The 10,747-nt window shown below is 44.5% G+C and overlaps 1 protein-coding gene across 2 annotated transcripts; it reads right to left on the bottom strand.

Annotated features, from left to right (window-relative positions):
- Nucleotides 1–287: 287 nt before the first annotated feature.
- LOC100026215 (antigen peptide transporter 2-like) lies at nt 288–10,377 on the bottom strand. 2 transcript variants are annotated; one of them, XM_056817965.1, is made up of 12 exons: nt 10,069–10,377; nt 8,998–9,507; nt 8,782–8,896; nt 5,073–5,203; nt 4,659–4,864; nt 4,230–4,427; nt 3,848–3,976; nt 2,691–2,879; nt 2,285–2,458; nt 1,943–2,102; nt 1,187–1,323; nt 288–736 (listed from the first exon to the last, which is right to left on the bottom strand). In XM_056817965.1, the coding sequence occupies exons 1-12, from the start codon at nt 10,076–10,078 to the stop codon at nt 560–562; spliced, it is 2,136 nt and encodes a 711-aa protein (XP_056673943.1). In that variant the 5' UTR covers nt 10,079–10,377; the 3' UTR covers nt 288–559. The 2 variants fall into 2 exon arrangements, with proteins under 2 accessions (XP_056673943.1, XP_056673944.1); XM_056817966.1 differs by lacking the exon at nt 4,230–4,427 and having other exon boundaries at nt 10,069–10,373.
- Between the last annotated feature and the right edge of the window lie 370 nt (nt 10,378–10,747).

Consider the following 10,747-nt stretch of genomic DNA (forward strand, 5'->3'; position numbering starts at 1 on the left):
GGGGTGGGGTGTAAGCAAGGCAAAAGATGGTCAGAAAGAAGATGAATATATGGCCCCAGCAAGTGGCCTAGCTCTTGATCTCTGGTATTTTGGTTTGGAGTATGAAAAGGGAAGGAGTAAAGGAAAGAAGGAAGGAATAAATGAAGAAAGAAAGAATTTATTAAGTACCTACTATGTGCCAGAAATTCTGCTAAACACTATAATTATTATTTCTTTTGAACCTCATAAAATTCCTAGAGTTAGCTATTATTGTCTTTATTTTTCAATTGAGGAAACTGAGATGGGGGTTATGTGACAGCAAAATGATTTATTGACTCATATGCTCACATATGTGCAGACGTCTGGAGAGAAGCAGGGAAACACCAGTCTCTGAGAAGGGGTACACCTATAAGGTGCATCATCTTGTTGGGGGGCCCATCATCTCCCCAGCTACAGTGGCTATTATTCAGGAAATGAGGGGTACTCAAAGCAAAGCTTTTCCTGGATATTTAAGACCCTAAACCAAACCCAAATCTCAAATAAAAAGTTCCCCTCTTCCTCCAGAGACTCAATCTTCAATCTACTGCTGTACTAGGTGGTAATAGAGGCCTCTCTGGGCCATGAGCTGAGTGTGAGTCCCCTGCTCCACCAGCTTCCCTTGCTCCAGCACCAGGATGTGGTCAGCAGCCTGCACTGTCTGCAGACGATGTGCAATCACCAGCACTGTCCGATGCCCTTGCAGCATACACTTTTGAAGCTGGGGAGAGATGAGGACACAGAAAGAATTAGAGTTTCAAACACAGAAACCTCCATGCCACCCCACTACTGCTTACTGTATGTAATATAATGAGGGAAAGGTAGCCCATCAATGGCTGGGATGGGGTGTGAAAGGAAGAAGAAAGGGATAAAACCACAGAGACCACCAGTCCCACCAATCTCCATTATACATTGAGAAGACTCCCCTGTTCCATTAACTAGGAAATATAAAACAGAAAAGAGAATCACACACAGTTTCTCCACTATCCCCTCCATTTCAGGGTCCAGGATCAGTCCAAATTCTGGAGAGACCTGGCCCAGAGACCTTTACTCCATCTCCCTTGCCCCACACAGCCCCTAACAGCTCTGCCTGTCACTACCACTACTGCTGCATGGCTCAGACTCTGCCCTCGTTTGCCTCCAGGCTTCTAGCTGTTTCCCAGCATCTTACCGCCTGTTCACATTCTACATCCAGCGCACTGGTGGCCTCGTCTAGGATGAGGACTCGGGGATTCCGCACCAGAGCCCGAGCAATGGCCAGACGCTGCTTTTGTCCTGCAGACAGCTGACTCCCCTTCTCTCCAACAGCTAAAGAAACAGAAAATATATTCTCCCTCAGAGACAGGGTTCTGTGAATAATCTATGCATAGGAACATTCTTCTGCCCTCAATCTGATCCTCCATCATTTCAGATTACATGGGGATAAGCGTGCCCAAAGATGCCATCCACGGAGACGTAGCACCACTCTTATATTTCATACAAATGACATGACTTACCAGGCAAAAAGGCTGAAATATTAGGGTTTTAAAAATATTTTTATTAATTTTATTTTCTTTTTCATATATATTATATTACATATTATATTACACATATTTTATGTATCAATGTTATATTTGTATTATAGATTATATAAATATATATTTATATAATCCAGAAATATGTATTTATATGTATTCATTTATATAAATATATGATATTTATATAAACGTCTTATGTTTATTATATTTTGTATTATTTATTTATTTTGAAAATAATTATTTATATTGATAAGGAGACACAGGATAGAAAGAAAGATAGGGTACAATGCCAGCCTTAGAGTTAGTATACCCAATGGCACACTGAGGATTACTTGAGGGGATGGCCAAGTTCCTTCTTTTGAATATCAGGATGAAACTCATTGTCACAATCTTGCAGGTTGATAAGGTACCTGTGTCCAGTCCATGCTCCATATTAGCAATAAATCCATCAGCCTGGGCTACCCGGACAGCAGCCATCACTTCATCATCCTTGCAGCTCTCCAGCCCATAGACAATGTTGTCCCTCACTGACCCTGAGAACAGTACAGGCTCCTGTTCAACCACAGATACCTGTATGGGAAGGGAAGCCAGGTAAGCTATCCTGGGGCAGGGACTCACCAGTCCTCCTCACCTCCATAAATCTTTGGTGGAGGAAGAGGAATCTCTTCCTCTCTTCTCCAACTGGCTCTACTCCTACTTTCCTTCTCCTAGTAATTCCCCCCTCAACTTTATGTCTCTCTCCTCTTTGTTACCTGTGAGTGCAGGTACTGGTGCTGGTACTGGGGCAGGGGCTCCCCATCCAGCAGCAGCTGGCCTCTTGTGGGCTGGTAGAGATTCTGCAGCAGTGCAGCCACTGAGCTCTTCCCAGCCCCATTGGGGCCTACTAAGGCTGTCACCTTCCCAGGATGCAAAGTGAATGTCACTCCCTGAAAGAATAAGGGGAAGAAAGAAGGGGAGAAGACTCAATGAAAAGAAAATATGTTCTCTGTTTTCTTTCATTTCTTCCTCTGCACATCAAGATCATCAATAGCATCCCTGTTATTCAGTAAAAGGCATAATAAGAAACAGAGGCAACACCCTATTTAGATGCAATAAAACTGAGAGTTATGGGGCTGAGTACTTGGGTCCCCAAAAGGCAAAGACCTCAATCTCAGATACCTTGAGAACAAAGTATTTGGGGTTGCTTGGATAGGCAAAAGAGACATCTCGAAATTCCACAAGGCCATGCAAAACAGAAGGAGCCAGTATTCCAGGTGGGGGCATCTGTGGTACACGGTCTAGGTATTGGAATACTTTCTTTGCAGCTCCAACTTTGCTCACCATGTCTCCATACATGCACACCAGGATCTGAGAAAATGTAAAGAAAATAAATCAAGAAACCAGAGCCTAGAGTCCTAAACACTCACCAGGACAGATATGAATCATTCCTTTGTCTACATGAATTTGGAGTCAGGTTTCTACAAAATGAACTTTCCAACTACCTAGTTGTGTGCCACACACACACTAAAGCCTTCACCATATAAGAACCTGTGAAGGTAGGATTAATACTCCCCTGCATATTTTTAGATTTAATCACCAGAAGCATATACACCTCACTTACACTTGAGTGGGGGAGGTCTGTGACCCATGTGTGCAATAGTGGGTGATGAATCAGAATTGACTGACTGCCTCCTGGGCAGTCCTAAGCAAAGCTTTAGCTGTAATTGGTACATGTAAAATGGAAGGAAGTAACAGGAAGTGACGGAAAGGAATGGTCTTTAAAAATGCCAAGAACTTCCTGTGAAGAGGTCTTTTACTTTGAACTTGATCTTGAAGGAGCTCCAGCTTGAGACCTCAGACTGCTCTTGGACTTTTCCCTTAGAACTACCACATGGGTGAGTGAAAAAAGGCTGACTTCTTTCCTAGATTTTCAGAAGGTACTAGCCTTGGGAGAGGCCTCCCCTCTTGAGAGAGGCTTCCTGAATGAAGCTTTTGCTTTATTCATCCCTGAGCCCTCGGCTCAAGACTGAGACCCCTCCAATTGAGGACTAGCCCTGCCTGGGTTGAGCCAGGGGCTGGAGCAAAATACTTAGTGTATCAGATTAGATATCTTGCTCTATCCTCTCTCTGATTTTCTTACTTTCACTTTCTATATTTTATAAATAAATTGCTAAAAAAAAATCATTTGGAATTAATTATATTCCTGGTGACCACACTCTTAAATATTCTAGTCCAACCTTTTATATTAACCCCTTACATTCTGGCCCTTACAAACCAAACAGAACAGAGACTGGAATTGAGGTAAAGATAAAAGAGCAACGATCATTCTCCTTTACCTTCAGAAGTCTCCCAACATGCTCTTGATAGAGCAGAAAGGAGAGGAGGCCACCCCTGGTGAGCTTTCCTGCAAGGATCTGCCTCAGCCCATAGTCCAATATCAATGCCCACATTGCTAGTTGAAGTCCCTAAAGGAGAAAGAGGAAGCAGGATGAGGATGTGATATGACATCTCACCAAGGTCTCCCTCTCTAAATCTCATCCCTGTCCCAGTTGCAGACAACCTGATTCCCCAGTTACCATCTGGGGTGGTTCTGAGACCAAAGAGGACAGCCAGGGACTGGGACTTGAGTGGGGAGAGTCAAATACAAGAGATCAGAGTCCCAAAACAGCATCAGGGGATGCACTTACTCTCCTTGACCATATCCCATCCTAGGCTCACCCGCTTGATGACTTGATACATGCCATATTCTCTGTTCTGGCGCCACTGTAGTTTCCGGCCATGTTCTAGAGCTTTCTCATAGCGCTGGGCCTCATTCTCCTCTGCCCCAAAACTTCGTACAGTTCTTAAACTTCCCACAGCCTCCCGCACCACCTGTCTAGCCTCTGCCACTGAATCTTGAATTTGACAGAGCATGGCCTAGGGAGAAGGTATCAGAGGGAAGATGAGTGAGGAGGGAGTTTAGGAGAAGTGCAGTATCCCATCTCCCATATTGGAGTTATCCTCCCCTTTTCAGCCCCTGAGCCCTCTCTCTCCCCATTTTTGTTTCTATCATTTACCCCAAGGTTCCTCCTACAGCCCAGCCCATCAGGACCAGTCCATCAGGACCAGTCCATTTTCTCTGCTAATCTTGCTCCTGCCCACAAATACCTGATGTCGAGCATTGTAGACCTTCTCAGCAGCAACCAAGAGGGGTACCTCAAGCAAAGAGAAGAGGGTAAGCCTAGGTGAGAGGCTGACCATGAAGCTGTATAGCCCTATGATCTTCACCAAGCTCCGAATGAACACATTGGCATTGAGAGGGAGCCAGCGACTCATCAGGATGGTGTCAGAGTTCAGGCGTGAGCTTAACTCTCCTGGGAAGAATAGGAGAAGGGACAAGGCTATGTAGAACTGAGCAGGACCAGGAACCATCAGGCAGCTTACCATCTATGTCCCACCCTCCTCCCCTCCACACTGATAGCTCAATGCACTTGCAGCTATGGAAGGAGGAGGCATAAGTCATGAACAGGGCCCTGAGGGGTCAGAAAGGCTCAGAGGAACCAAAGATTTATGTCTCCCCACCTGTCTTGGTCTCCTGGAAGAAGCTGAGATCTTGGCGTAAAAGAGAGGAAAAGAGCACATGCCGAATGCGCAGTTTGAGTCGGGAGAGGATGATGGTGAAGAGGCCTCCTCGACAGCCTGAAGAAAATGAACTGTGGGGATGAGAAAGAGAGCGACATGCAAAATGATATAGGTGGGAAAGAGACAGAAGGGCAAATCATGGGAAGAATGGATGAGGAAGAGAGGAGAAAATCAATGCAGAAGGAATATAGGTGAGGAAAAGACACAGGAGAGGGTAAATGCCACCAGGAAGAATAGGCACTTGGGATGTGTGTAAAAGGAGGGGAGGCATGGCATGAGAAACCTAAGGGGAAGGAGGGCAGTTCAGTTCAAAGGAATGAGCTCTTATTGAGAACCTGTTCTGTGTACTGTTTACTGCAAATTGTTAGATTTGAAGAGAAGTGAAATGTATGGATTATGAAATGACCTCATCAAAAAGGGATGAAGAGTCTATCACTTTACTGCCCCCCTTATCTGTCTCTATCTTGCCTAGATTCCTACTCTCTATCTCAATTCTCCTGACTCTCCCTAAGTTCTAGAGCTGACACCATGCCCCTGGGAATCCCTCTTATTTCTGGCAAAAGAAACCCCCTTGTTCTCTTGGTTCATCCAAGACAAAGTTAAAGATTTTTGGAATGATTTACTAAGACACTCAAAGAAAATGAAATAATAAGAAAGAATTGGACAGCAATATGGAAGAAATTATAAATATCATACTCCTTATGCAAAGATAAGTTTTTTATGGCCTTTATTTTTATCTTTGTATCTACTTTATCTAGCACTGTGTCTGGCCTGTACCAGTTGCTTTTTTGCTTTTCAGTCATTTTGTGTTGTGTATGAATTTTATTGACCCCATTTGTTTTTTTGGTTTGTTTTGTTTTGTTTTGGCAAAGGTGCTGGTGTAGTTTGTCAGTTCCTTCTCCAGTTCATTTTATAGATGAGGAAACTGAGGCAAGCAGGGTTAAGTGACTTCCCCAGGATCATACAACTGATAGGTGTCTGAATCTGAATTTGAACTCAGAAAGATGAGTTTTCTGGACTCTAGGGTCAGCACTCTATCCATTAGCAATATAGAGAATGTTGATGTCAAAAAAAAGGGAAAAAAGTAACAAATGGGAGGTAGGAGTTAGGTTTATGTGGGAAATCAAGTCTGAAGGGAAGCTATGTCTCTTCTAGGGGAGACTCTAGGGTCAGCACTCTATCCATTAGCAATATAGAGAATGTTGATGTCAAAAAAAAAGGAAAAAAGTAACAAATGGGAGGTAGGAGTTAGGTTTATGTGGGAAATCAAGTCTGAAGGGAAGCTATGTCTCTTCTAGGGGAGACATGTGATAAGTTTTATGTGAGATGAGTTGAGTTAATGAATTTAGGCTCCAAAATCAGGATTGTGAAGATGGGATTAACTCTCTTTAGATTTAATCACCAGAAGCATACACACCCCACTTACACTTGAGTGGGGAAGATCTGTGACCCACATGTGCAATAGTGGGTGACAAATCAGAATCGACAGCAAAGCTCTAACTGTAATCGGTACACATGAAATGGAAGGAAGTTGCAGAAAGTGACGAAAAAGAATGATCTTCAAAAATGCCAAGAACTTCCTGTGAAGATGCCTTTTACCTTGTACAATCTTGAAGGAGCTCCAGCTTGGGACCTTGGACTGCTCTTGGACTTTTCCCTTAGAACTACCACATGGGTGAGTGAAAAAGGCTAACTCCTTTCCTGGATTTTCTGAAGGGACTAGCCTCAGGAGAGGCCTCCCCTCTTGAAAGAGGCTTCATGCATCCCCAGACTCTGCTCAATGCTGAGGCCCCTCCAGCTAAGGACGAATTAGCCCTAGTTTGAGCAGGGGTCTCAGCAAAATACTTAGTGTGTTTAAGTTAGTTATCTTACCCTATCCTCTCTCTGATTTTCTTACTTTCACTCTTTCTATATTTTATAAATAAATTACTTTTAAAAATCATTTTGGAATTGATTAAATTCCTGGTGTCCCTATTCTCAAATAATCTAGTCCAACCTTTTATATTAACCCCTTCCACTCTGGCCCTTACAGGATTGTGCTAGGTGCTGAGGATACAAAGGCAAAAAATTAAAATAAAAGATCTAGCATATTGGCAGCCAAAAGTCAGTAACTAGAAAGGGCAATAGGAAAAAAATATCACTTTCTTTTGAGATGAGACCTGCACATGTTTGCAAATGGAAAGGGTGGAATAGAAGTGGTGGAGACAAGAACAAAAATAATCAGTGTTGAAAGAAGTGCAGGAAGACACTCTGCCTCTCTGGATTATGCAGAAAAAGTGATTAAACGGTTTATACTCTTAGACTCAGCAATCCCATTTCTGGGCATATACCCCAAAGAAGACAAAAATAGAAACAGAAGTTCAATATACACCAAAATACTCAAAGCAGTACTCTTTTTCATAGCAAAAAAAAAAAAAGGGGGGGGGAACACAGTGATCATTTGGGAGATGGCTAGAAAAATAAAACTAAGATATATGAACATAAAATAAATATATTATGCAATAAGGAATTTAAAATATGAGCAACTCAGAAGCATGGGAAGGTTTGTATAATACAGAACAAAATGAGCAGAGCTACGATAACACTATATAGATGACCACAATAATGTAAATTAAAAAATTATTTAAATAAACTCAAATTCTGAGTAAATGAAAAACAAATGAAGGTCCTGAGAAGAAATATTCTGGGAATCCACCCCACTGTGGCAGACAAATTAGGAATTACTGGAATAGAACACTGTCTATGTCATCATGTATAATCTGATGCATTTGTTTTAATTGAATACCAAGAGGATTTTGCTTGGATTTGGGAGAGTAGAGTTGAAAAGAGAGAAAGCATCAATAATATGCATTATTTCAAAAGAAAAAGAAATGATAAAGAAAGAAGAGAGGGTAAATCTAGGCAAAAGGGAAAAAGATGCTGAGGAAGGAAGAAATAATCTTGAAGGAAAAGTCCATTTGGGAGTCTGGAAGGGATGGGAAAGGGGACAGGCATGGGAAAATTAGCTAGCCAGAGCCAAATTTAGTTAAATTGGCATTACAGGCACAAGTTCGCAAATATAAGGCAATGGACAATAGGAAATAACAAAAGAAACTCTTGAGCTAAGGGGCATGAAGAGTCCCTGCGAAATAGGCTGAAATAGCATTAAGATGAAGAGGATACATGCCACAAAATTGATGTATTTCATTTACAGCAGCTTCATTAGTGCTTATATGCATCTGAATTTGTGCTGAATAATACTCCCAAGTGAGTGATTAAATGAATGCCTCCAAGGGATGGTGGCTGTTTTCCCTCCTTCCCCAATTAGATTGGTTGCTTTCTGAAGCTGAATTCCTACCTCAGAGTAGGAGCAATGGAAGAGTATCAACCAATTTTCTCTTTCTATATCCCTAGTCCCTTTTATAGGAGAGATGATGGGGAATTTGGAAGCAGCTGGCCAATGGGTATCACAAAGGGTCTGGGTGAACAGAAGTACCCCTAGAGGATCATTGAGCATGAGAGTCTTTATCAACATCTCTCATTTTACTGAAGAAGAAACTGAGTCCCAGAGAAACGAAGTGACTGTCTCAAGGTCACACAGAGAGTAAGTGATAGAGTCCAAAAGGATAAAGATGTGATTTCCCTTCCCCACCCTCACCAAGTCACTGACCTTCCAAGGGAGAAGAGGCACATGAAGAAGATGGCAGTGACAAAAGCATCAGGGTCAAAGTCCTGGCCCAGGATGTCAATCACACGGCCAGTATAGTGGGGGATGAACATCTCACCTGGAGGGGGGGATGAGCAGGAGTAACATCAAGGACCCATTGCCATGTTCACCTCCATTCATGCCGCCCCACTTCTCCCCACTCCCTGCCTGTCCTTTCACCTATGACAGCCGTAGTCAAGAAGAAGAAAGCAGCAGCAAGGAAGGGCAAGTCAGGCCAGGACAGTCTCAGCAGCCTCCCCATCATGGCTTTGTTCTCCTGGCCTTGCTCCTTCTCCTGTGCTGAGGAAGGGGCTTCAGAGGGGCTCAGCATCTTCCACACAGCCCAGCCCAGGCCTGCCCCACCATAAGCCACCAGCAACCAGGCCCAAGGGGCTGAGGCTAGGAGCACAGGTGGGGCACTCAGGGCCCCTGGAACCAGAGTCCTCAGAGACAGGAAAAGGGGGGTGCTCAGACACAAGACAGGCAGTAGTTCCCTGATCTTCCCACAGTCCCCCAATAAACTCAGAACCCCCCATAGTACTCCCATCCGAAAAACCCCCTCCAGCCAGAGCCCAGAGAGCCCTGGAAAGAAAACAATTCCTTCCAGTGGCTGGAATAGCCACAGTAACATCAGGTCAGTCAGAAGAAGGGGAGCCCAAGGCCTCAGGGCAAGGAGCTGCATGCTGGCACCTGTTAAAGAATTAGAAGAGATTATGGGAGGCAGGACCTCCAATCAAGTCCCACATTCACTCCATGTCTAGTCACCTCAGACCCTGCTAGAGAGGCCCCCTAGCCTGAGCTTGATGGGCTCATAGGAATTAGAGATCACAGATCAGAAAAGTGAGGCTCAGGGGGCAGCTGGGTAGCTCAGTGGATTGAGAGCCAGGCCTGGAGACGGGAGGTCCTAGGTTCAAATGTGGCCTCAGATACTTCCCAGTTGTGTGACCCTGGGCAAGTCACTTAACACCCCCCTCCCCCAATTGCCTAGCCCTTACCACTCTTCTGCTTTAGAGCCAATACATAGTATTGACACCAAGACGGGAGGTAAAGGTTAAAAAAAAATAGAAAAGAAAAGTGAAGCTCAGAGAAATCAAGCGCCTTGACCAGAGACAGACAGGTGGTAAGTGGCAGAACAGAGGCTGAGATGCCGCCACTCCGGCCTTTCCCAGTGCAGACAGCTTTCCATTTCCCCTCAGGGCCTTTCTCTTAAGCCTCGGAAGTCGGAGCTGTTTCTTTCAGGCGCGTCCTCACCTTCCCTCATAGGAAGAGGCAAAGAGGCAGAGAATTCCCCTAATCTTTGGGGATGAGCGAGGGGACGAGGAGGGGCTAAAGGAAATGAGAGCCAGGACGCTCTTTAAAAGCCTCCAAATGCCTCCGCTTCTGCCGTTGGTCCATTTCTCCCCGCCCAGACCCTGTACCGGCCAGCTCAAGAGGGATTTGACAGCTTCAGCTCCGGAGTCAGAACTACAGCGTCCCGGGATTCCCCTGCAAGGACTTGCCTACGAGCTGCAACAACGCTCGGGCTGCAGCTGGGGAGACGCTCGATTCGCTTCTGCGCTCTAATTCTGCCTGGCTTCTTCAGTTCTAGACGCCCCGCCTCCCTTCCCCCTTCTCTTCAGTTCTCAGTGCCTAACAAGGCTCCTCCAGTATCAACTGAGCTTTACTCTTGAGTCTCGCGTGAAAGGGTCGCTGAGCAATCTTTACCAGGGGCGTTCGTAACCCGTAAGCCCAGGGTCCCTACATTTCATAATTGAGACAATCTTTTCTCTTCTTGGCCCCTTGTACGTTTTTAGTGCAAGGGCAGTGTGTGACATCTTCTCGGGAATTTAAATTTAAAATTAATTAAAACGAATTGGAATTGAAGAATTCTCTGTCAAGACTAGGGATCTTTGGGTCAAACCCTTAGCCCGGATAAAGGCTAACCCCCACG

Source organism: Monodelphis domestica, chromosome 2 (assembly GCF_027887165.1).
Source record: "Monodelphis domestica isolate mMonDom1 chromosome 2, mMonDom1.pri, whole genome shotgun sequence".
Taxonomy (NCBI): Eukaryota; Metazoa; Chordata; class Mammalia; order Didelphimorphia; family Didelphidae; genus Monodelphis; species Monodelphis domestica.

What these genes read in the sequence shown, in the direction of transcription:
- LOC100026215 (XM_056817965.1), bottom strand. An exon ending in TGTATCAAGTCATCAAGCGG is followed by an intron (nt 3,977 to 4,229) that starts GTGAGCCTAGGA and finishes TTTCTCCTTTAG; the next exon opens with GGACTTCAACTAGCAATGTG. An exon ending in ATGTAGAATGTGAACAGGCG is followed by an intron (nt 737 to 1,186) that starts GTAAGATGCTGG and finishes ATCTCTCCCCAG; the next exon opens with CTTCAAAAGTGTATGCTGCA.